The sequence below is a fragment of the Jaculus jaculus genome, chromosome 3, assembly GCF_020740685.1.
Source record: "Jaculus jaculus isolate mJacJac1 chromosome 3, mJacJac1.mat.Y.cur, whole genome shotgun sequence".
Classification (NCBI taxonomy): Eukaryota; Metazoa; Chordata; class Mammalia; order Rodentia; family Dipodidae; genus Jaculus; species Jaculus jaculus.
This window is the reverse complement of record NC_059104.1, coordinates 10,720,439-10,746,136: the sequence shown is the minus strand read 5'-3', so window position 1 is coordinate 10,746,136 and position 25,698 is coordinate 10,720,439. Positions and strand designations below refer to the sequence as shown.

Below are 25,698 nucleotides of genomic sequence, written 5' to 3'. Positions count from 1 at the left end.
TTTCACTTGTGTGGGCATCACAACAGGTTATTTGCTGCTAAGTAGGTTAGACCATGAGTTGCTTGGACAGATATTGGTCATTTTCCTCCAGTCTCCCATGTAGCACCTTCTGGCACTAGACGTGCTGACTGTCTGGGGACTGACTCTCTTCCAACTTCCAGCCATGCCATTCAATTTTAAGTGTCAACCACAGAAGGTGTCCTCAGCAGTAGGGTCTTACCACTAACCTTTGGTGGGTCATCAAGTACTCTAACAGAAATCTGTCTATCTTTTAGGAAACCTTGTAGGTCTCTCTGATCAAAAGCTCATTGTGGATGATAGCCACATGCTGGTACTGAGAGTTACAGGTCAGTACCCACTAAGAAAAGGAGGAAAAGATAACTAATATACAAGAGCAGAGAGAAGAGAGAGAGAGAGAGGGAGAGGGAAGGCGGGAAGCTGTAGAAGATTAAGGTTAGTCTTCATCATACCCTCTCCAGTGTCTTGTGGTTCAGGTGTTCCCTCTAAGGGTCTGGTGAGGGTTCAGCCATTTGGTCTGCCTTTTAGGAAGTAGAATTTTATGGTACCATTGCCATTTGGGTATAGATTTATGTTTCCCACCCCTCCATTGCCCTCCCCTCCCTCCCTACCCATCTTAGTGTCTAGCCCATGAAATTCTTGCTGGGTATGTAAGGTATCTTGGGTAGATTCAGGTTAGGTGTTGCAGATGAGTGAGACTATGTGGCGATTTTCTTTCTGTGATTGGGTAAGTTCACTGAGAATGATCTGTTCCAGGTTCAACCATTTTTCCTCAAATTTCTTTGTGTCATTTTTTCTTACTGCTGTATAGAATTCCATTGTGTAGATATACCACATCTTAGTTATCCATTCTCCTAGTAGTGGACATCTGGGTTTTTTAATGTAAAAAATAGAAAACAAATCTATCTAAAGAGTTATCTATTATAAGCTGTAAGATTAGAGAGCTGAGATGACATTTCCATGTGAAGGGTCCCTATTCTCTACACCAACAACCAACATGTTCTGCCCTGTGTGTCTATGATCCCTGGCTTTCAATAGGTTCTAGACAGAGTGCACTGGCAACTATGTCAAATGTTCCTTTCTCTCCTTTGCTGCTGCACAGTGTACATGTGCAGTGTGTGTGGGGGGGCATACAGTATCTGCACATGTGTATGTTGATGTGTGCTTCCAGCATCACCTGTGAGGAGGCCCAGTAGAACACTGGATGTCCCCCCATTACCTCTGGGCATGCTTTCTTGAGTCCTAAATATTTCTATCAGCTTGCAACTTCTTTTTTACATGCCCAACTTATTCTCTGGGCTCCACTATCCACAGAATCAGGGTTCCAGGCATGTATGGTTGCACCCAGGCATTTATATGGATGCTGGGGAATGAGATTCAAGTGAATTAAGCCCTTTCAGGCTTGCTTGGCAAGTGCTCTTAATCACTGAGCCATCTCCCTAGCCCAATCCTTTTGTTAAAAAAAAAATACATCATTTATTTATTTGACAGAGAGGCAGATAGAGAGAATGGATACTCCAGGGTCTCTAAGCCACTGCTAATGAACTACAGACACATGAACCACCATGTGCATCTAGCTTATGTGTGTACTGGGGAATGAAACCTGGGTCCTTAGGCTTCACAGGCAAGCATCTTAACAGCTAAGCCCCTGTCCTTTCTTTTGATCATTGAAGACTCTCCTGTATGTAGCCTGTACCGTTTACCCCCATATGTAATCTCTGGAAGGCCTCTTCTTGTTGAATGAACTGTATCTTTGTTGTTGGTGCTCAAAAACATAGGAATATCAGAAGACAGTGGAAGAATGATCCACTCTAAGAAAGTGGTACTTGCCTTCATTTTTTATGAAAGAGTGAGTATGAGAGAGCAAGAGAGCGACTTGGCACATGAGGGACTCCAGCCAGTGCAGTGGAAGTCCAGATGCAGGCACCACCTTGTATGCTTGCATCTCCTTATGTGTCTGGCTTATGTGGGTTGTGCGGAGTCCATCCTCCATCCTTAGGCTTTGCAGGAAAGCAACTTAGCCACTAAGCCTTCTCTCCAGCCTGCTTCCCTGTTTTGTTTTCCTAATTTAACGTTTCTGTCTACTGATCTGGTTGTCTCAAATATTTTTTTTCAAGAAGAGAAACAATAGTAACAATGCATTTTTGATACATTTTATCTTGTCCATGAATTACTTTAAAAATTTTTGGAAATACTTCATAAGTTATTAAAAAGTTTAAAGGATGAGAAGTAATGAGCTCAGTTTAGTCTCCATGCCAACTGTAAGCATCTATTTTTTTTTTTTCCGGTCACTGACTTCACATTGCACAATCATGCCTTGAAGTCTTTTCAGGCACATGCAAGAGAATGATTTCTTTATTTTTACATCAAGTCAGACAAGCTGATGATATCTTTTATTAAATGCTTCATAAAAATCTGCAGTAGGGGTTCCCTAGGAGTTGAATTTACTAGAAAAGACATTGAAAGTAGAAAATCTACATTATAGTTAATGTAAAATAGAAATGTTTGTTAATTTTTTTAAAAGAGGAGAAAAAGAAAAAATTGCTGTTGTCTGTCCATTTTCATTGGATGGAGAAAACAGTGTTCTAATGAGTATATTGAACATCGTATTAGTTTGGCATAAGTTAATGATAATCTTTGATTTAGCTATTATAGAAGTTTTATTTAAGGGGTAATAAAATATTCTACTCAAATCCTACTTCTCAGGCAAAATTTATGAATTCTGTATGTGGTACCACATGGCACATAATCTACAGGAATAAATAGTAGGGAAATGGAGTTGATTGGAGAGGTCATGCTTTGCTTTCAAAGGTAATGTTGTTTTATAGAAGACAGGGTTTGGGGAGAGACAGAAGCATTAATAGAATGATTAGGATGGTGAACCACACAGAGCCAGTGACGTTTTCCTTAGCAGTTTCTAAGCAGTGAGTTTCTTTATAGGGCAGACTTCTCTTGCATTTTTCCTCTCTTAATTTTATGCGCACACACACACACACACACACACACCCCTAACCACTTCTGAAGATTCTGCCTTTTGTTGTGGGGCTTTTGCTAAGGAAAGCTGAACAAACAAACAATGGTTTGTCCTAAACCTGACACTGAGCACACCCAATTCTAACCTGGTGAAACAATGGTTTGTTGGGGTTCCATGAAAGACAGTGAGTGAGTCAAATGCACTTGCATCACCTGCAGCGCCCCCCCCCAACCCTGGCTGAGAACTCACAAAAGCTGCATCCCAGTGGATCCTGTTCCCCCAACAGGCACTCGATCACTGTATTCTTGTCACTTCTCCCGTGACTGCTGACCACCTGTCTGCCTCAGGGGCGGGCCCTGTGAGACTTCCATAGTGTGAGTTTCCTGATCCCTGTACTTTCCAGTATCTGAAGCAGGCTTTTGAGCTTCCCCTCTTTCTAGGATGGGGCGCTCGTGTCAGAAGGAGACAGCTACTTAATACCATGCAGCATGATCATCACCATAACCTTGGGTATAGTAGTGCATCATTCAGATTTCATGATTCTCCCAAGAAGCAGGAAAACCCAATCTATCGTGTAAGTAAGTACATTGAAGTGGGAGAGTAAAGACCAGGGCACTGGGATCACCAGAAAATGGCTTCATTAGCCAACTAAGACCCTGGCAGAATAATCTATATAAAAACCTGAGCCCCAGTCCTTGGTGTTTTCAAAGGGTTTGTAGTAAAGAACACACAGTAGCATTGAACACATTTGTCATGAGGTGGTTGGTTAATTCTCCTGTTGCTATGCAAGACAGGGTTACAAGGGGGCAGGGTAGGCTCAAGGTTGCTGACCAGCTGCTGCAGATGTTTCTTGTTTTCTTATCATTCTAAGACACTGGAGCTTCAAGCTTGCTTACAAACATACAGACATGTAGCTGTCTTCTTTGTGTGGTAAGGACCCTTTCTGCATTATGGACACAGAGTATATTCTATTATCTTTGTCAGTGGTGGACAATGACTTTTAGAAACCTTAGACTAAGAAGCACAAAATAATGCATTTCCGTTTCCTGTGAGTCCTTCAAAACCGTGAGTTTTATATTCATTTTCTATGGCTCCTACCCACAAAGTCCCCACACGCACTGCATTGTTGTACACTATCAAAACTGTTTTTTTTTTTTTTTTTTTTTTTCCTGTCTCACTATTCTAGCGACTAGAAGACTGAGAGCAAAGTGTTGGCTGGATTGGTTTTTTCAGAGGAATAAGTGAATATCTGATTCAGGCCTTTCTCTCTCGAGTGTTTGTAGTTTACTTGCAATCTGGGGGACTCCTTGTCTCCTGTACACAGCACCCTGTCCTCTGCCTTCATCGTCCCATGGTATCCTACCTGTGTGCAGATTTTGTCTCTTTATATAGACACTTCCTGGGTTGGATAAATACACAGCACCCTGTCCTCTGCCTTCATCGTCCCATGGTATCCTACCTGTGTGCAGATTTTGTCTCTTTATATAGACACTTCCTGGGTTGGATAAGCAGTATATCTTGCCGCAGCATCTTCTTGTCTTCCCTATATCTGCAATTATTCTGGGTCCATTTAATGTCATAGTTTGAAGTACTTAGAGTAAGGGTTTCAACATATAGATTTGTGGAATTCATAGGAAACCCATAACAATCTTTACTACCTGGATACGAACATTATTTGATTCTGTTCAGGAAGTACTCAGTCAATTCAGGGTTTCTTCTGGAGTCAAGACTGAACAGAGACATGGCAAGCCCTTGGGAGTCAATAGGTCAGAGCTCACTGGACCTTTCTGCTGCCTCAGTATTCCTGCTCATCCCTAGTTCTCCTAGTCCACTAGTTTCAGTTGGTTGGTAGTTAGCAGCCCATGTGCATGCATCTACCTGACCTTACCACAGGTCTTCTTCAAGTAGTAGCCTTCTCTCTTAAAAATAATTAGGATGGAGTCCTGCATATTCTTGTCTGAAAGAGGTGGTCCATGTCAGGTAGTAGCAGGCACGAAGGACTTCTTATCACAGTGCCAGAAGTCAATGGCATTAGATTTCTTCTCTTCTTTCTGCTTTTACATTTTCCTCATCGAGGTTATATGGAAAGACTAAAACCAAGACCATCTAACTTCAAGGCAATAAACCCCTTTCCATGCGAGTCTCCTATTGCTCACATTGAAATGTTCTCAGAAGAGAAAAGGCCATCTTTTGTTAGCAAGCCAGGGATGAGCACTCCTGTGTTGAAAATGGACAATTTTGTATCTCCAACTATGAAATTATTATAATAAATCCTTTCACAATCTCTTAGAATTCTAGATGTAGCATAGTTAATTCTTGTGTTTTTATCATTGGAGAAGGCAAGAAAATCAATACTGCTTCAAAAAGACTAGGAGGGAATTGAGTGTGTCCATTATTAAGTGGGCATGTTTGAATCTGTTGAAAAATAGGACATTGTGAAGGTCTTGGGAATTTATACATTTGAACAAAAGCAAATGGGTTTTAGAGGACAGGGCTAACTATGTGCTCAGAGTAAAATGCCTACTTCAAGGTCACTGTGAGGCTGTGGCAGAGCTATCCTAATTTACTTAATACCTACAGATGATTGGTTTGTAACACCCATTCTTATCTTTATAAAAATGTTGTCAGCAGACCTCATGAGAAGATAGTTAGTAATCCAAATCTGTTGTTTTCCTTTAGTCTTAAAGCAAGTGACGAGGTAAATGAAAATGTTTCTAATTTTTAAACGTACTACTAAAATTCAGTTAATCAATTTATACATGAACAAGAAGCTTGACTTACGTCAGGAATATCCATGATACCCTTTTGTATCCTTTTTAAAATTTAAGACAAGCATTCCAAGCACTTTTAAAGAATGATGTAAGAACATAACTTACTCCAGTTGCCGTCATTCCTACTTAACGTGTCTGGTATGGGTTTGCCTGCCAATTTCCTGCCATGTAGGGCTATGTGAGATTGGTGATTTGGGATCTGAGCTGCAACTGTTCTGTACCCTTGATGAATTTACTCCTAAAGTAAAGGTAAGGTTTTAAGCTTCACTTCAGGATGCAGGAAGTTAGAAAGTACCATTCCTGCCCTCACATTGGAAACAAGTCAGGCAAGTTGCTAAGACCTCTGAGGTCACAAGACAAGAAGATGGCTCCAAATCTGGGATAGGTAGCCAGAAGGAGAGATGAGAAGAGAGCCCTGGTAGTTACCCTGGTTGTCACAACCAGGCCCCATAAGGAAATATGGTAAAATAGGTGTAGCCTAACTGTGCTCCAGTGAATGGGTGGGAAACCCAGGGGTGTAGTAGCCGGGAGTACCCAACTTTGTCACACTTTTCTCTACAAGTGCCATAGTGATTAGAGAATGCTTTTCAATTGATCTATGGTGTATAGCTCTCAGGGAGACCTTCAATCTGGCTCCCCACCTCCCCAGTGAATGGCTAAGAAATATCCCAGACACATGGCATCTAGTTTGCTATACAACAAAATCCTTCCTCTGTTGAGGGAATGACAATAGACATTGTTTTCTAGGGCACCTGTGAGCTACAGGCCACTGGGGAAAAGAGGGAAAATAAGAAAACAAACAAAGAACATACTCATAATAAGTAGATCCAGCATGCTCAAAATAAAGACAGAAAATCTCTGAATCAAAAAAGTTTCATTAGAAGTTTAGGGACAGAGTTAATAATTATCAGAGACTTCTTGTCAGAAAACATGCAAGCAAGAGGAGACTGGAGCAATGTCTTCAAAGAACTGAAAGTAATCAAAAGTTGACATATTTGATGGTTATAACTAGCAAAAGAGTATCTCAAACACCAAAAAGAAAGATTCAAAGATATGTACATTTCTTTAGGCAAAAGGAGTATGAAACTGCATATATACCTACACAAAGAAATGGAAATGGAAACAATTCTAGTGTATTCATATTTGCCTTATCTTTCTGCTGCTCTAAATGATAACTGCAATGTAAACTAAGAGCAACATAATGCGTGGGCATAGTAAATGAAAAGAATGTTTAGGCAAAAGTAAAATAGTATAAAGGATGTGAAGGAGGAATTGAGGATTTACTGTTTCACATTTCAAACACCACATCGAAAGTAGTGTAATTCATTTGAAAGTAGACTGATTGATTAAAGAGGTATAATATATACCTAGGAGAGCTACTAAAAGCTAAAATATGTAATTACTTAATACAGGAAACATTACAGTGATAAATATAGCACAACTAAGAAAAGAAGGGAGGAAAAAACAATAAGAAAGAGGCTGATAAAAACCACTAAAACATGGTAGACATGTAAAAATCTCTAACAATATAAAAGTAATCTTATATGTGATCTCTCCGTGTATGCTGGTTAAAAGACAGAGGCTTGGCGACGTCAACATTCCCTGCTCTGCTCTGTGACTGACAGAGGAGGTAGTTAGAATATTAACGAGACAAGTAACACACTTAAATGAAAGTATTCTCACCTTGACCTGGTTGACACACATCAGAGAAAATACAGAGGGGAAAGTGAACAAGACAGGTCACTCTCAAGCTTAAAATAAGCCTCTTGAGATGCAAAAGAGAAATAGAATTATTAGATCATAATCCATTTAAACTAAAATCCTCACAAATATTCAGACAAATCCCCAAGTAACTGAAATTTAAACAATATACTTTCTTATGTTACACATAGTTGAAAGAGGAAATTTCAAAAAAAAATTCAAAAACAGGTTTTTTGTTTGTTTGTTTGTTTGTTTGTTTATGAGGTAGGATCTCGCTCTAGCTGAGGCTGATCTGAAATTCACTATGTATTCTGAGGGTAGCTTCAAACTTACTAATGTCCTTCTACCTCTGCCTCACAGGTCAGCCTGGGCCAGAGTGAGACCTTACCTAAAAAAAAAAAAAAAAATTAAAAGCAAATAACAAAAATAAATGGATAACCTGGATATTCCAATGTTGACTACAGAAACTGAATTATAAATAAACATTTGAGAAAAAGAATATTATAGGCACAGAAGATTTCTATCAAATTCTGAGGGATAATGTAATTTCAATTTTTATATGATTCATTCTCTCTACATATATATATGTATATACATGTGTGTATAAATATATATGTATACATATGTACATGTATATATATGCATATAATACATGTATTATATATATGTATATATTAAATATATATTTGAATTATTATTTGAGTTATATATATATATAGTTTTTTTTAAAGGACACATGTATATAACAGGTTTGCTAATAATTACTATAAATGGTCTTCAGCCTTCAAATAGACAAACTCTATTACATCTTTAGAGGAACGTGCTACTGAAGTATTGATTCATACTTTCAATGAGGAGTTCATGTGGAAGAAATCAAATCTAGAAAACTGCACACTATATAATCCCACTCACACAGTATTGCAAAACAGGTATAACTGTAAGGAGAGAGACACAGAGGAAACAGCTGCCAAGAACTGAGGAGTAAGAGGAGAGTTTTCTTGGAGGCAGCCTGAGGCACTTTTTGAAGTGATGCTATTGCCCTGTAGAAACCACTAAGGGGCACATAAATCGATTCATTCATTTCTGAGCAATTCCAAAACTATTTTATGTGTATGATACTATAGACAAACCTATAATTCTTATAGTTTAAAAGAATCAGAATTCTCACTGTTGAAGAGAGAGAAGTTAAAAGTAAAAAAAAAAAATAGAATGAACTGTATAATGTTTCATGGGAGATGAAGTGTCAGTATGAACTCTATTTTTTATTGTTTTAGAGTGTACTTGTATGTTTCTATGTGATTATGCATACATAAATGCGTATATCAAAATGTACTGTGTGTTCATAGGTTAATATATAAATACACATTTATTTCCTCATTCCATCTGTGGAAAGGGGTAGTGTCCAAAAATTCAGTGTTTGCTTCATAAATTTTAGTAATTCAGAGTGATGTGTCCCTTTTCCTGAGGAAAGCTCATTGTCTAAGCAGTGAGTTCCTTTATATGTGGTATTTCTCATACATCCTTTCCTGAAGGTGTTTAGACATCAACTAGCGAATAAAAATACACACCTTTGTTCAGATGATTTTCTGTTCTGGTGTTTGAGCTTCCCTGAGGAGACTTGAACAAGCATCTGCTTGTCATCAGTTGGATGAAAGAAACAGTTCCACTCAAATCTAGCTACAGAGAACCTCAGACAAATGAAGGAATAAAAGAAATAGAAAATTGACTTTAGAACTTCAAAGTAATATATTCTACAAGTAAGATCCTCTGATAAGTGCTAAACTTAATGGAGAAATTACACAGGCTTTTGGCCCCAAAGAATCCTCCCAACTTATTCTATAATGTTTACATCCATACCCACATTCATTTCCACCTACTTCATATTATTTTCATCTAATTAGCTAGATAGTTCTTGTGTTTTCTTTTAAAAATCTTTGTGCTTAGGATCACACCCAGCATTCCACATGTTCTAGGCACCACTGAGCTATACCACCCAGCCCCCTACTTTGCTCCCTTTAAAGATTTGAAACCATAGACATATGGATAATTTAATAAGCACATTGTTTCTCATTTTATTTCCATAGTGTCAATAAGTTTAGAGGAATTAAGTACTATCTTCATTATTATTGTACTTGTTATTACTAATTTTTGCATGTGTTTGTGTGTGTGGTGTGGTGTGTGGTGTGTGTGCATGTTGCCTGTGTATGGGAACTGGAAACCAGAGGTTGACGTTGGGACTCTCCTCAAATGTGCTACTCCTTCCTGCCTGAGGCCTGGACTCTCAATTGAACCAAGAACTCACCAAGTCTATGAGTCCAGCTAGCCAGCTTGTTTCAGAGAGACTGTATCCACTTCCCAAACATTGAGATCATAAGCAAGATACTTCAGTGCCTGGCATGTAGGTGGTTGCTAGGGATCTAACCACTGAAACTCAGGTTTTCATGACAAGTGTATTAACCACTGATCCACCTCCCCAGTGACTATTATTATTTTTTCTTTCTTTTATTTGGCAGTGGAAAATACATAAATTTTTGTTGGCATAAGGAAATAGTAATTGATTAAAAAAATTTTTAATATGGATTGAATGGTTATTTTCATTTGGAAGCAGTTTTTTTTTTTTTTTTTTTTAGGTTCTAAAGGCATTAGCTTTCTTGGCTTTGCTCCCTGATGTGTTCTAAGGGATTCATCAGCAGGACCTGGAAGAGGGTACTTCCATTACATAATTTGTCTAAAAGTCACAGCAAAGTAATGGTGGAAGGGCTGTAGCATTTTACTCCATAGGAAATGTCTTCATAAGAGCAGAAAGAGAAAGTTAGCTCACCTAGGAGGGCTGCCTTCCGAGCTTGTCACTGGGAAGGAGAATCAAGCAGATTTTGTACACCACTGTGGCGTCTCCTCTTCCCAGGGATAGGTTACATCAGTGATGAGACTGGAAAGAGTGACAATAACCTTCCACATCCTCATCGCTGCCACCTTCACTTCTTCATACCCACTGCTCTCCTTTCGTCATTCCCACCAGCTCCACTCCTTCATCCCCACCACTTTTACTTTTCCCCTCACTACATGACTTTCAGTTTTTACCCCACCACGTTTACTTGTGATCCCCTCCACCTCTACTTTTCACCCCTTTCACTTCTTTATCCCCACCACTCTCAATTTCCATTCCCCCACTTTCACGTTTTCATCGCCAATGCTTTCTCTTCCCCACCACTCTCACTTGTTCATCTCCATCACTGTTGTAGGGAAATTGTTTTGATTTTCCCTGATGTTTTGTTTTATGTGTTTTCTTTTTTTCCCCCTTGACTCCTTGGGATCTTACTTGAAGGTCGACAGATTTATTCTCCAGCACCCTGAGTTGTTCATTCAAAGCCATGCAATCCACCTAATGCATTGGTGTCATTAAATTGGTCACCAAAAAAGGGCTTAGCCACTTCAAGAATTTGGCTTCATACTTTTGTAGCTAGATTGATGGTTGGCAGGCAAGGTCACTTGTGTTTGTAAATGATACCAAGACTGGCAATATTACATGGGCCCAAACATAATGCAAGGTGATTTGAATGAGTACAATGAATTCTAGTTAGGGCGCTGCAAATTTTGGTGTGTAAAGCAAAATTAGTTGACACAAAGAAGAGAAACAGAAACATGAACATGGACTGGACCACATGAAGAGGAATATTAAGCTGCATCCAACCCCAGATTCAGGACCTGATGAGCCGTAGGACAATGGGCAGACTCCGAGCCACCCACTGTAAACCACCATCCACATACCCATTCTGCCATATCAAAAGACTGTTGTGGGGCTGGAGAGATGGCTTAGCAGTTAAGCGCTCGCCTGTGAAGCCTAAGGACCCCGGTTCGAGGCTCGGTTCCCCAGGTCCCACGTTAGCCAGATGCACAAGGGGGCGCACGTGACTGGAGTTCGTTTGCAGAGGCTGGAAGCCCTGGCACGCCCATTCTCTCTCTCTCCCTCTATCTGTCTTTCTCTCTGTGTCTATAGCTCTCAAATAAATAAATAATTTTTTTTTAAAAAAAAAAGACTGTTGTGGGTTAGACAAGATGGCTTAGAGGAGTTTAAGGCATTTTCCTGCAAAGCCAAAGGACTCCAGTTTGATTCCCCAGGACCCACATCAGCCAGATGCACAAGGAGGTACATGCATCTGCAGTTCATTTGCAGTGGCTGGAGAACCTGGCATGCCCATTCTCTCTCTCTCCCTCCGTATTTCTCTTTCAAATAAAGAAATTAGAAAGATATATATTTTAACAAAGACTGTTGGCATGAGATCAACAATGACATTCCATATGAACTTCTGACAGTGAAGCATAGTTTCATTGTTTTGAATATATAAAAATGTGCCTCCTGTGAACTACTTACACACTGATCGACTTCCAAGGCCAGTCTAAAAGGTCAAGGAACCTGCTTTGTTCACATAGGTCATAGATTATACCGCTTAACTTAACATGAACAGATCACTGCAACCACACTGTGTGTCAATTTTGACTTAGGAGGTTGTATGTTCTTTGAGAAGAGCCAATCCTGGTTTGCAGAATAAAAACTGTGCTTTGTCAAATAGGGCTTAAACGGATGATCATAACCTTGTAAATAGCTTCACCTACAAGCAAAATGACAACTTAGAGCAGTAAGGATTCAAAAACTTCGATGGGAACAGATAATATGACTCATCCTTTTCATGTTACAATAGAACTTTCTCATTTAAAAATAAAATAAATACTTTTTATGCCAGTGCCATCTCATGATGATATTAAACCTAGCCATGAAAATTCATTACTTGTTGACTTTTATAATGTAAGCCCAATATTTAATTTAGTGGAGTTTCATGCAAGGTTTCTCATGCAGGGTTTGTGGTTTTAGGTGTTGTAAAATACAATTAAATAGAAATATATTCTCTAGGTCTTCTAGCTCATTTCTGTACTGGTAAGTAGACCTTATTTTGGTTTTAGGGCTGATATGTTTTCATATGTGGTTGTGGTATGTGTGTATGAATTTTGGGGGGGCATGTAGGGTATGTGTGTACATGTGGAAAATATTGAGCGTCTTCCTGGATCTCCTTTCACTTTATTTCCCAAGACAGAATCTCTCATGAAACCAGAACTCTCCATGTTGTCAGTCTGGCTAGGCAGCCTGCCTCAGAGATGCTGTCCCTGCTTCCTGTGTGCAAGGATTACAGGTGGGCTTCCATGCCCACCTAGAATTCACAAGGGTGCTGGGAATCTGAACTTGAGCCCTCATCTTTAGCATACCAAGTGCTTTAGCTCCAGAGCCATCTCCTCAAACCGAGGACTGACATTTTTTTTTAAATACTCTCACTTCCTTTTGTCCAATCATATTTCTTCATTTTATTTTTATTTATTTATTTATTTGAGAGAGAAAGAGGGGGAGAGAGAAAGAGAGAGAGAGAATGGGTGCACCAGGGCCTCCAGCCACTGCAAATGAACTCCAGACACGTGCACTCCTTGTGCATCTGGCTAACAGAGGTCCTGGGGAATTGAACCTGGGTCCTTTGGCTTTGCAGGCAAATGCCTTAACTGCCAAGCCAACCCTCCAGTCCCATGTCCAATCATATTTCTATATTGTTGTTGTAACATAATTTTTAAATATTTTTATTTAGTTATTTAAGAGAGAGAGAGAGTGAGAATGGGCACCCCAGAGCCTCCAGTCAGTGCAAACTTCAGACACATGTGCATCTGGTTTGCATGGGTACTGGAGAATTGAACGTGTGTTTTATGACTTTGCAGGCAAGTGCCTTAACAACTATGCCATCTCTCCAGCCCAAGGACTGATACTTTTTGACTGTGGTCTATTAGGCTTCTGTTGCCTTATCCTGATGTCTCCAGAATTTATGTAATATTTGTACAATTACTTATCAGAGTTAGTTATTAAAATGAAGTTACCATTATCTGTTATACTAGCATTCCTCAGATATTCTGAGGTACATGTGTGCAAACTTGTCATTTCTCAGTTTTGAACTAATGACACTTTTAAGAAATTTTGCTACAGTTGAACTTTCTTTGAGATTAACCAGATGTTTTTAAACCCTTAGGTCACGGCACCTGTGACTGTGGTAAATGCCGATGTGACGTAGGATGGTTTGGGGACGCTTGCCAGTATCCTACTAAGTGTGACTTGACCAAGAAGACCAGCAACCAGATGTGCAAGAATTCTCAAGATGTCATCTGCTCTAATGCAGGTAAGAAGTATATACCTCCATATGTCTGTTTTAATGTTTTACACTTTACCTTTACTTAGGTTTTATTTTTATTTTTTTTATTTTTTGGTTTTTCAAGGTAAGGTCTCACTCTAGCCCAGACTGACCTGGAACACACTTGAAGTTTAGCTTGTAATGGAATTTAAGTATCATTACTACAATTAAATAGCTTTAACACTGGGGCATGGTAACCTCAGAGTCACTTGTGCTCAGCCATGATTGAGCATGAGAGTCCCAGAGAGAAGGTAATGAAATGTCAGTGCTCACGTCCTACCCCAGAGGTTCAACTGCAGTTGCTTTTGGGATGCATGCCGTTTCGGCTTGATGGTTGGTTTTTTTTTTGTTTTTTTTTTTTTTTCCTTTCCACTGTCTGGATGAAGCTGACATAGACCCAGAAGTGCTTTGACTATTTAAATGAATCTCTACCCACCTCAGAAGCTTGCATTTGTCGATAGATCTCTCTGCAATCAGAGCTAGGACTTTTCCACAGCCTGATTGCAACAAATTGCTGGGTGCAGATTAAGCTCAGTCAGGGCGCTTTGCTAATGGAATCAGGGCTGTACCCAGAGCAAGGTGTGATAGGGTCTGTCTGACCCAGACAAGTGTCTGTCACAAGATGCAAGTTCCCTTTCTGTATGCATGATATTCTCCAACTTCTCTCCAGCATTTTAGACTTTACTCTATTCTCATTCTCTGATCAAAATACACACACAGGGTTGGAGAGATGGCATAGCAGTTAAGGAACATGCCTGCAAAGCCTAAGTACCCAGGTTCAATTCTCCATGTCCCACACAAGCCAGATACACATTGTGGCTCATGTGTCTGGAGTTTGTTTGCAGCGGCTAGAGGCCCTGATGTGCCCATTCTCACTATCTCTCTATTTCTCTCTCTCTGTTTGTCTATCTCTCATAAATAAATAAAAATAAATCTTGTATTGGAGAGATGGTTTAGCCATTAAGGCACTTGCCTACGAAGCCTACGGACCCAGGTTGGATTCTCCAGGTCCCACGTTAGCCAGATGCACCTTGTTGCACATACATCTGCAGTTCATTTGCAGGGGCTAGAGGCCCTGGTATGCCCATTCTCTCTCTCTCTCTCTCTCTCTCTCTGTCTCTCCCTCTACCCCTCTGTCTCTAATAAGTACATAAATGAAAATGATTAAAAATACATAAATAAAAATTAAATCTTAAAAAAGACACAAATACACACAAAAACCTGCTGACTCTTTTGTTTAGGAAAAATATTCTTTACACTTACTAAATTTATTTTATTTTGGAATTTAGGTCTTTGTTATTTTCCCTTATTTTTAATCAAGTTTTGGCATTAAACAATATACATTATAACCACCTAAAGGTTATCCTAGGCATTTGAAGATATTTTAACATTAAGAAATGTGTCTCAACACATGAACTTATCTTAAAGGAAAAAAATATATACAAAATTAATATAATAGGTAGCAAACTATTTTGGATGAAGTGAAAGACATACTTTTAAGATACTCAAACTTCCTTTAACACCCATAGCATTACATCAAAAGAGAACCCTCCCTTGCTTACCCATACCGTCACAAGTAATCACTGGTGCTGATTTCCTCTTTTCCTGTACTTCTTTTTGTAGATTTAAATAGACACAACTTTCTTTGTTATTTATCTTGCATTTCTCCCTACACAGAAGGTAGGAACCACACTATGCTCTATTAAACTCTGCCCATCCCACTGAAAATTACTTCCTGGAACCTTCTCCATATTGGCTCATAGAAATCTTTCTTATTCTTAATTTAAGAGTATAGTACTGAATTCTATATATATGCCATTATTTATTCAATGACTCTTATCCTTGGGCAGTTAGAGCTTTCAGCATTTGGAAATTACACATGATAATTTATTATATAATCTGGTTCATCATCTATGTTTTCATATTTTTGGATTTTATATCTTTAGAGTAAACTATCTGGAATGAGATTGTTTCGTCAAAGAGTAAATTCATACTCAATGTTATGTTTGATCTCTACTTTCTCACTTTGACCTAATGTCATTTCACATTTTCTTTGACAATCTCAGACTCACATTTCTTTCTTCTAATAGCTATTCCCACCAGCCCGGTTCAGGACCACACTCTCCAAAGCTCATTGCTCCATCCTAGTAGTCTTTTAATGAATGTGGTTCTCTGGAAGGAACTGGAATCAGAATGGGGGATAGCCAGTCACTTTCATTAGGTGAACTGGAAACCACAGTTCTAGATGTTAACTGTGCAGGGGAACCGAGAAAGGTGACAGTGAACAGGGGGTGTTGAGGCTCCAGAGCTAGGACTCAGGGGTGTATAGGAGCGTCAGGTCGTGGAAGTTACCAAAGAGAAAATCAGCTGTGTTCCACAGTATGAAAAACCAGAGATGAGACAATCGACTGTAAAGCAGACCAGCCCTGGTGCATGATTGACTAACAACCAAGAATGAGAAGAAGGATGACACAGCATGAATACAAGAGTCTGGCACTTTTGCCTGGGTTCCCATCTGCCATGTCTTGGAGGCTCAGATGTGATTCTGCCGGATGGTGAGACAGGAAGTCTCTGAGCTGTTGTAAACTTCCCACTCCAGCCAGGAATGGTTCACATGTGTGGATGGGAGTGAGCTTGCCAGTGGAAGACGTCAGTGAGGAGTGGTAGAATTGGAAGAGAGAGGCTGCTAGTTCCCATCTTTCTGAGGGGAAAATGACTTCCGTATATACTAGCCTTCTCCAAGTTCTTCTCCACTCCCGAATGGTAGCAGGCACCTGGTGTTCCAACAGATAGTCTCAAATCCTTAACCAACATTCTGAGCTCTACTAAATATATTCAGCCTACACTTTCTTCCATACTCAATCCAGACTCTGTTCTGACATTTTCAATCCTTATTTCTTATTTTGATCATTTTTCTCATCAACAAAAATCTTCCCTGCATGTCCACGTGTTGAAATTTCGTCCATACTTCTTTATTATGCCTTTCGTCCTACATAGAACCAGGATGAAGTTTATCACTTCTGTATAGCATTTGTCTCACAGCGGTTTCAAGTATCTGTGTTGTATATCTTGCCGTATTGTGCATATGTGTGCACAAGAGACACGTGTGTGCTGTGGGTTAATAATATATGGCTATAGACTGGTTATGTATTTATATGTTCTATATTTTGCTTCCTGATCTCTGACTTAATTTCCTTTATCATATCATCTCCTATAGTTTTTTGTCAATAAATATACTAGGTCACAAGAAAGTTTAATGACCAGATATGTGGGTGGTTGAGAGAAAGGATGAAGAAATGTGAAAGTAAAAAAAAAAGGAAAGTGAGGGCTGGAGAGATGGTTTAGCAATTAAGGTGCTTACCTGCAAAGCCAAATGATGGGAGTTCAATTCCTCAGTATCCACATAATGCCAGATACACGAAATGGCACATCCATCTGGAGTTTGCTTACCACACCCTTTCTCTCTCTCTCTCTCTCTTCTTGCAAATAGACAAATAAATATTAAAAAAATTAGAGGTGATAACTAGAAAAAACAAGCAATAGCATGAATTTAGCATTAAATTTCAGATAACATTTATAAGTCAAATTATTTTTCAGAGGAAAAACACAAAAGAAAATGAGGTTATTGTCAAATTCATAGGCATATTCTCAAGATAGATAATAAACTTAGATTTTGAAAAATCACCAATTGTTTGTGAATTTGTGAGATGGAAACTCTTATAGATTGTAAAGAAAAAGTTGCAAGAGATCTGGTTAACAGAATCATGTGGCAAGCATGAAAATAAGAAGACTGTGAGGGTGTGAAGTATAAAGTGAGAGTGGAGGATTTACTTAAAATATGACTGATTTTTTTTTTTTTTAATTTTGATGAGAGAAGAAAATGAGCTGAAACTTTTCTAAAAGGATTCTATGGACTAGATACAACAATGCTTTCAGAAAGATAACTAGATCATTATATATTTTTCACACAGTCCTCACAGCCACTCTAGGAACTAGACTTTATTTGAACATACAGAGTTTGAGAACTAGAGGTGGGGGTACTCTCAGTCTAGAACAAGTGTAGGTAGTGAGGAATAAAGTCTTGGTCCGACTTCAAACTGGTCGACCATAGGGCTACTAAGACCAGACTCTTCCTAGTTTACCACATATTAGGAATTGCTAGTATCCTGCCACTCAGGCCACATGGTCTTGATTGTTCCTTATCCTTTCATCCTTCACTCCTGGCCACCAAATGCTATCTGTTCTCTTCCTTCTGGCAATAGTCCTAAATTTTTAACTTATTCTCCATTTCATCATACCTGCAAAAATGCATAATGGGAATTTTAATGGTCCAAGTTGTCTATCCGCTTGAAAGGCAAAAAAAACCTTCATTAATTATAACTTATATGTGTGTAACAATCCTTCCCTTGTTTCAATTGTTTAGGTACATGCCACTGTGGCAGGTGTAAGTGTGACAATTCAGATGGAAATGGACTCGTTTATGGTAAATTTTGTGAGTGTGATGATAGAGAATGTATGGATGAGGAAACAGAAGAGATATGCGGAGGTATGTATATTAGTTGCTGAAACTAACAAAAGCATCTATTTTTCACTTATGTTATTGAACTTTTATGTTTTATAACTTTCTGAACTGATGAAACAAACCAGCTTGAACTGTGTTTGTAATTTTCTCACCACTTCTAGTAAGAGGAGCTCAATGAAGGCCCCCAGAGTACACTAGTGCCTTTTCAATTAGAAACTACATTGTCCCCAGAGGAGAGCCACGTCATTAGGGAACAGGCGAACAGCTGAACTGTGAAGTAGTCCTGGTGGGGCACCTTCAGTTTTATTATTCCCTCTCTTTCTTCTTATTTCTTAACTGTGCTTTAATTATGTTTCTAAATTCAAACCTGCAGATAGTTCTACTGGGGACAAAGATTTCTGATTGAGAGGACGGAGAGCTTACTTCCCTCCCTCCTCAGCCCCTCCCCCACACTGAGACAACACTTCCTGTGAGAGGACGGAGAGCTTACTTACCTCCCTCCTCAGCCCCTCCCCCACACTGAGGACACTTCCTGTGAGAGGACGGAGAGCTTACTTCCCTCCCTCCTCATCCCCTCCCCCACACTGAGACACTTCCTGTGAGAGGATGGAGAGCTTACTTCCCTCCCTCCTCATCCCCTCCCCCACGCTGAGAGAACACTTCCTGTGAGAGGATGGAGAGCTTACTTCCCTCCCTCCTCATTCCCTCCCCCACACTGAGGACACTTCCTGTGAGAGGACGGAGAGCTTACTTCCCTCCCTCCTCATCCCCTCCCCCACACTGAGGACACTTCCTGTGAGAGGACGGAGAGCTTACTTCCCTCCCTCCTCATCCCCTCCCCCACACTGAGGACACTTCCTGTGAGAGGACGCAGAGCTTACTTCCCTCCCTCCTCATCCCCTCCCCCACACTGAGGACACTTCCTGTGAGAGGACGCAGAGCTTACTTCCCTCCCTCCTCATCCCCTCCCCCACACTGAGGACACTTCCTGTGAGAGGACGGAGAGCTTACTTCCCTCCCTCCTCATCCCCTCCCCCACACTGAGGACACTTCCTGTGAGATGACGCAGAGCTTACTTCCCTCCCTCCTCATCCCCTCCCCCACACTGAGGACACTTCCTGTGAGAGGACGGAGAGCTTACTTCCCTCCCTCCTCATCCCCTCCCCCACGCTGAGGACACTTCCTGTGAGAGGACGAGAGCTTACTTCCCTCCCTCCTCATCCCCTCCCCCACACTGAGACGGCACTTCCTGTGAGAGGACGCAGAGCTTACTTCCCTCCCTCCTCATCCCCTCCCCCACGCTGAGACGACACTTCCTGTGAGAGGATGGAGAGCTTACTTACCTCCCTCCTCAGCCCCTCCCCCACGCTGAGACGACACTTCCTGTGAGAGGACGCAGAGCTTACTTCCCTCCCTCCTCATCCCCTCCCCCACGCTGAGACGACACTTCCTGTGAGAGGATGGAGAGCTTACTTCCCTCCCTCCTCATCCCCTCCCCCACGCTGAGGACACTTCCTGTGAGAGGACGGAGAGCTTACTTCCCTCCCTCCTCATCCCCTCCCCCACACTGAGGACACTTCCTGTGAGAGGATGGAGAGCTTACTTCCCTCCCTCCTCATCCCCTCCCCCACGCTGAGGACACTTCCTGTGAGAGGATGGAGAGCTTACTTTGCTCCCTCCTCATCCCCTCCCCCACACTGAGGACACTTCCTGTGAGAGGACGAGAGCTTACTTCCCTCCCTCCTCATCCCCTCCCCCACACTGAGACGGCACTTCCTGTGAGAGGACGCAGAGCTTACTTCCCTCCCTCCTCATCCCCTCCCCCACGCTGAGACGACACTTCCTGTGAGAGGATGCAGAGCTTACTTCCCTCCCTCCTCATCCCCTCCCCCACGCTGAGACGACACTTCCTGTGAGAGGATGCAGAGCTTACTTCCCTCCCTCCTCATCCCCTCCCCCACGCTGAGACACTTCCTGTGAGAGGATGGATAGGTTAGTTCCCTTCCTTCTTATCCCCTCCCCCCCACTGAAATGACGCTTTCTATGATTCTTTCTATGCTTCACATTTATTGGTCCATTTTTTTTTTTAATTTTGAATCAATGTTTGTTACTCTCTTAGTGTCTGGGGCTGCAACAAGTTCCTTGTACTTACTAAGTTTTAGGGTCTAACTCTGAAAGAATTACCCTAGAGTTTTATTGATCTAGATAGATGTGGAATTGAGCTCACTTAAGCAATATACACACCTAGGGCTACTCCACTTGTAAGGTAGACTTCAGAATGGAGTGTGTGTGTCTGATACCATCCCTTTCAGAACTGCACCTATATCGTGGAGTGCTGAGCTTTCTTTCTGAAAAGAGCTCTTTCTTACCACGGCCACCATGTTGTTTGCTTTCTGGTGATCTATCCACAAGCCCTTGCCCAGTAAGTCCATTTGCAGTCCTGACTGGTAGGATGAATTAAAAATAGAAATAGGTAAGAATCACTTTAAGTGAAGTAAATTACTTTTGTATATTGTTAAACTTATATTTCACTTATTTCCAAAATCATGGATACCCTTCAAAACTGTCATCTATAATTCTTTGACACTGTGCTGTGAACTTGATTTTGAAACCAAAAGGGTTCTAAATTTTATTGGTCTAAATCAGGACCAAACGTCGACTTAGCTGAAAGCCTCTTTTCCACACGGAGTAACACAACAGCTTGTGGGGATACAGTTGAACAAAAAGATGAAATATTTCCTCTGGATTAGAAAGTGGCTCAGTCAGTAATAATGTGTATCCAAGTACATATGCACCATTGCTTTCTCAATAGTTGATTTCAAATGAAGGACTTTAATGTTTATTTGAAGAAATGCCCATAAAATGAGTGTTTGCACACATTTGAACTCGATGTAGATACTTGTAGTGTTGAATGATTGACCTCCATCATCATGGATGCCATTTCCGTAAAAAGATATTTTGTTCCTGTTCACCTTCCTGTGTGGGCCAAGGTAAATTGACAGATTGGCTAGCTTTATGTGTATAATTATAAAAGTATAAACTCAACTCTGATATGTTAGGGGGTAAATACAAAATTTGATTATTTTTAGGAAAGCAAGATAGTGATATGATTTCATTAGGCAATGATGATCATGAAGAGGTAGAAAGTTAATGCTGCTTTGAAAAGTTGTTTCTTTCCTCACTGCTTAAAATTCTTTTGGGTAAAGGCCATGGGAAGTGTTACTGTGGAAACTGTTACTGTGAGGCTGGTTGGCATGGAGATAAATGTGAGTTCCAGTGCGACATCACCCCTTGGGAAAGCAAAGGAAGATGCACATCTCCAGATGGAAAAACCTGCAGTAACAGAGGTGTGTCATTCGTACGTGTTACAACATCACGGGGAGGAAATGCATCTCTTAGTTGCTAACACTTCCCTCTGTGTTTCCTTCTGTGGGAGGGCTTTCTTTGTCATTGTCATTTACTTTGATGTAAAACACCATCTACTGCACCAACAATCTTTTGTTTCTTGTTATTGACTGAGCAGAAAAACAGAAAGATAAGGAAGTTGTCATTCTTTAAGCTTCACTTACCAAAGAGTTAACAAGGAGATTGGGATTGTGTTTTGTGTGTGTGTGTGTGTGTGTGTGTGTGTGTGTGTGTGTGTTTGTTTTTGTTTTTATTATTTATACAGAAGGGGACCAACACAGGTATAGCAATTCTTAGAGATGTTTCTGCTAAATGTCTTTTGACTAACAGACCCTTTGTCAGAATGAGCATCCAACCATACCAAGAGTGTTCAGAAACCATCATGTCTTACTCATGGGTACTGGCTGACATGAAGAAATGATAAGAATCAACTTATATTGTATATTGAGCATAATGGAGACAAAATTATACATCATATGAAACCTAATAGCCTTATGAGACCTAGGCTGACCTCAACCTGGATATTTGAACATACATCCACATTGATAAAAGTGTAATATAAAGTAATGACTGATAGAAATAAAATGGCTTAAATAATTTTTTAACTCCTGGGAAATACTTTTTCTTTTCCTCTTTCTGTGGAGGCTGCCTAAAGAGAGTTTGTGCTTGTCCCTAATTGCCTCCCTGATGACATAGATGAGTGTCCATGTTTGGTTCTCTGAAACTGCCAACATCTAGAAATATGGTGAACCAATTTTTCCATTTGTACAAAGGAATGAGTCATCTGTATAGACCATGCTGACATGGGAAGACTTAACATACATCCTGTTAAGTGTTGACATACCAAAGCAAGAAATGTCACATTTCTATATATCAAAAAGAAAAATAGCCATCCTGACCTTGGCATAAACCAATCCATACCCCTACACTCCAGTAGAAAAGAAACATCTAAATAGAAGAGGTACTAATTGCTGCATATATTTATCTGTAATTTAGTTTTCCCATTTACCATGTTTCACTTGTCTATCCCTGTGCCCAGAGCAAAAATCTGATTATTATTCTTAAGAACTACTGAGTAATCAACATAATTCATGATCAGTACTACACTGGTTCCCTGTGGTTTGATATTTGTACTGCTAGTAGATTTCTATAACATACTCACAATCATATTTTATATTCCAGAATAGGTCCTTTGGTGTACTTTCTTCCTTTTAGACACATTTGAAGTAGACACTTACTTACACTAAGCAGTAATGAGTACCAAAGCAGTGCATATTGTGAATTTGCCACTGAGAAAGATGTGCCATTTCACGCTTCACTTTATAACAAGAGAGTACCCATTGTTCCATATTCTCACCAGCTCTGCATGCTTGCCATCATTCTCATCTGTGATACCATAACATCCAAATTTACTTAACTACTATTGTAAAGCTCTCTCAGTCCAGTCTGTAATGATAACATAGCCTGTGAGGTCCACGTTTGTCATGTTTACCCTTGGTACTCTATGACAGTTCCTACTCTTGCTTTTGGCCCATTTCATGTTAAGTATATCTAACCTCTACATTTTGATGTCAATTAATTAGGTACATATTTGTTAATGGGCTCTTTGCCTTAAATATTATTTCATATATACATATTATGTTTGTGTTTTAGCTCTTCTTTTCAGTCTACTGAGTATTTTTACAGCATTTTGGCCCCAATACAAAATTTAAATGTTTATGTAGTTAAATCTATTTCTGTGATAGTTTAATTATTGTTTGTTTTTACTTTCAGTTTATTGTTTAGGGTTTTTGAATACAAATGATTTTTGTTGATTATCTGTAGTTTATTTTGTGTGTTTAAATCTTAATCCAACCCATGTTTATTTTGATATATGGAGGTAAGGAAGGAATGATTAGGCAATTACCCAAAAGATAATTTCTGACAATCCTTGCAAAATAAACTGATTTACAGTGAGGTGTTTCCTATAACAAAAATCTCCCATTGGCTAAGGTTATACCTCTCAGCTCCCATTCCAACACCTTCCATAATCTGGGCCCATCTAAGAAAGAATACCTGGTCTTTCTTAATGTGCACCTCAGGATCCTCACATCTGTCACCATCCTTATTACTTTCCTCAGTTTTCTTATATTGCATCTCTAAAGTCTCACAGGGCATTTCTTTGTGCTAGTATAGGTAGGTCATTTATTCATAATACTGAACTCATGCTGCTCAAACTCATATAGTATTTAAATGCTAGTTTATAAATATCAGTAGTCACAATTTTAGAGTTTTCTTCTTCTTCTTCTTCTTTTACTATTCTTTTTTCGTTGTCAGATAGGTGGTTAGTTTCATGGTGGCAAAAAAGATATAAATTAGCATGGTGCTAATGGTCTGTCCATTAATTATTATGTATAACTTTTGTTAATGATGGACTCTCTGCTATCACCTTTGGATAGAGTTTTCCTTTTTTAGAATACTTTAATCTGAATATATATATATATATATATTTTTTTCCAAATGCACAGAAAATGATATTTTCAAAAGCACACAAAGCTGCAAGATGTTTTGTTTTTCACATTTTGTGTGATGTTGTTCTTATGTGTATCCATATAAAATTCTTCTCCCATCTAGGGACTTGTGTGTGTGGAGAATGTTCTTGCCATGACGTTGATCCCACTGGTGACTGGGGAGATATTCACGGGGACACCTGTGAATGTGACGAAAGGGACTGTAGAGCTGTTTATGACAGATACTCTGATGATTTCTGTTCAGGTAAGGTTGTTCCTGATTCCAACTTTTGTTATTTCATTTTAGTTTCTTCGTGTCTCTCTCTCTTCTCTCTTTCTGTATGTGTGTGTATGTGTGGGAGGGGTTATCTATGCATTTTCATGTCATGAGTCCAGGTGTACATGTCACAGCATGCTTGTGGAAGTCAGAGGACAACTGTAAGTGGTGTTCTCTGCTTTTTTCTCCAGTGACCTTCTCGAGAAGTTTCATTTAAAAAAAAATTTATTTCTCCTTACAAGCACACTGGAATTAAAGAAACTTGCCATAGCATTCCCAGAACACATGTACATTCAGGTCCTCACATCTGTGTGGGAAGCACTTTATCCACTATGCCATCTCCTCAACCCCTAATTTCTTTTCTCAAAAAACAAAAAAACAAAAAACATTTCTGTGTTTTCCAGATTTATTTTGACTTTTACAGACATTATGAAAGAAATAGAATTAGCATCCTAAAGCATTCAATATTTTCAATGGTCCTACCAGTGCATGGGAAACCTCTAGAGATTTCACACATCTGGCGAAGGCTTGAGATGGGAGCCTACCTACTCTAAAAATTATCATGATTCCTCTCTGATGGGATACATTAGGTCTAAATATCTAGTTGTACAAAATTAATGGACCTAATGGCTGTGAACAGGCCTGTTACTATAATGGCAGCTACAGAAATATCACAAAATGTAGGAAAATAGAGCTCTTGGGATATTTTATTCATTAACTCTTTGATAGAATTAGTGATAAAATAACTCCGTAGTGCAGTAAAGAACTGACTATCAATTAATGAATTCAAAAATTCTGAACTGTCATTATTTATGGAATGCATGCTGTATGCCAGAATCTGGGCTGTGTTTGAAACATGGAGTCCACCAGTGAAGGAGAAAGGCTTGTCCTTTGGCTATGTGGAGCTCACATGTAAAAGGCCAAAAGGAAAAATAAAGTCTAACATTGATGATAAAGGAAAATAATTATCTGAAAGATGGTTGTTATAGATTTTGAGTCCATAGGCTTGACAACCCAGGAAGCAGAGACATATGTGTATTCATCTCTCTAGGCTGGCTTCTTGGCTGATGAATATAGATGGGAAGAAACTTCCTCTGGTCCTGAAAATCTTCAGGCAAAGAGAGAGGAGAGCTCTGCCCCACTAATTTAGTATTGTGTGACTTCAAAGGTCAAGGGAACTTCCTCTTATAGAAGGATTCCTTCCTCTTATAGTCCCCAGTGCTTCACAGGATGGCTTATGTATTGTTTAGGAAACATACTTTGTGGACTTTTTTTTTAAGGAAATTCTTCTATTACAAATTACATAATCTGAGCATTCTTCAT

At 39.7% G+C, this 25,698-nt stretch overlaps 1 protein-coding gene across 1 annotated transcript in view; it reads left to right on the top strand.

Moving 5' to 3' along the window:
- Window positions 1–25,698, top strand: part of Itgbl1 (integrin subunit beta like 1) — a 222,380-nt gene that overhangs the window by 79,830 nt on the left and 116,852 nt on the right. The window contains exons 3-6 of the mRNA XM_004663391.2: window positions 13,524–13,670; window positions 18,106–18,228; window positions 21,411–21,551; window positions 24,223–24,363. Coding sequence (XP_004663448.2) covers window positions 13,524–13,670; window positions 18,106–18,228; window positions 21,411–21,551; window positions 24,223–24,363 — 552 coding nt within the window. The remainder of the gene's footprint in view (window positions 1–13,523; window positions 13,671–18,105; window positions 18,229–21,410; window positions 21,552–24,222; window positions 24,364–25,698) is intronic.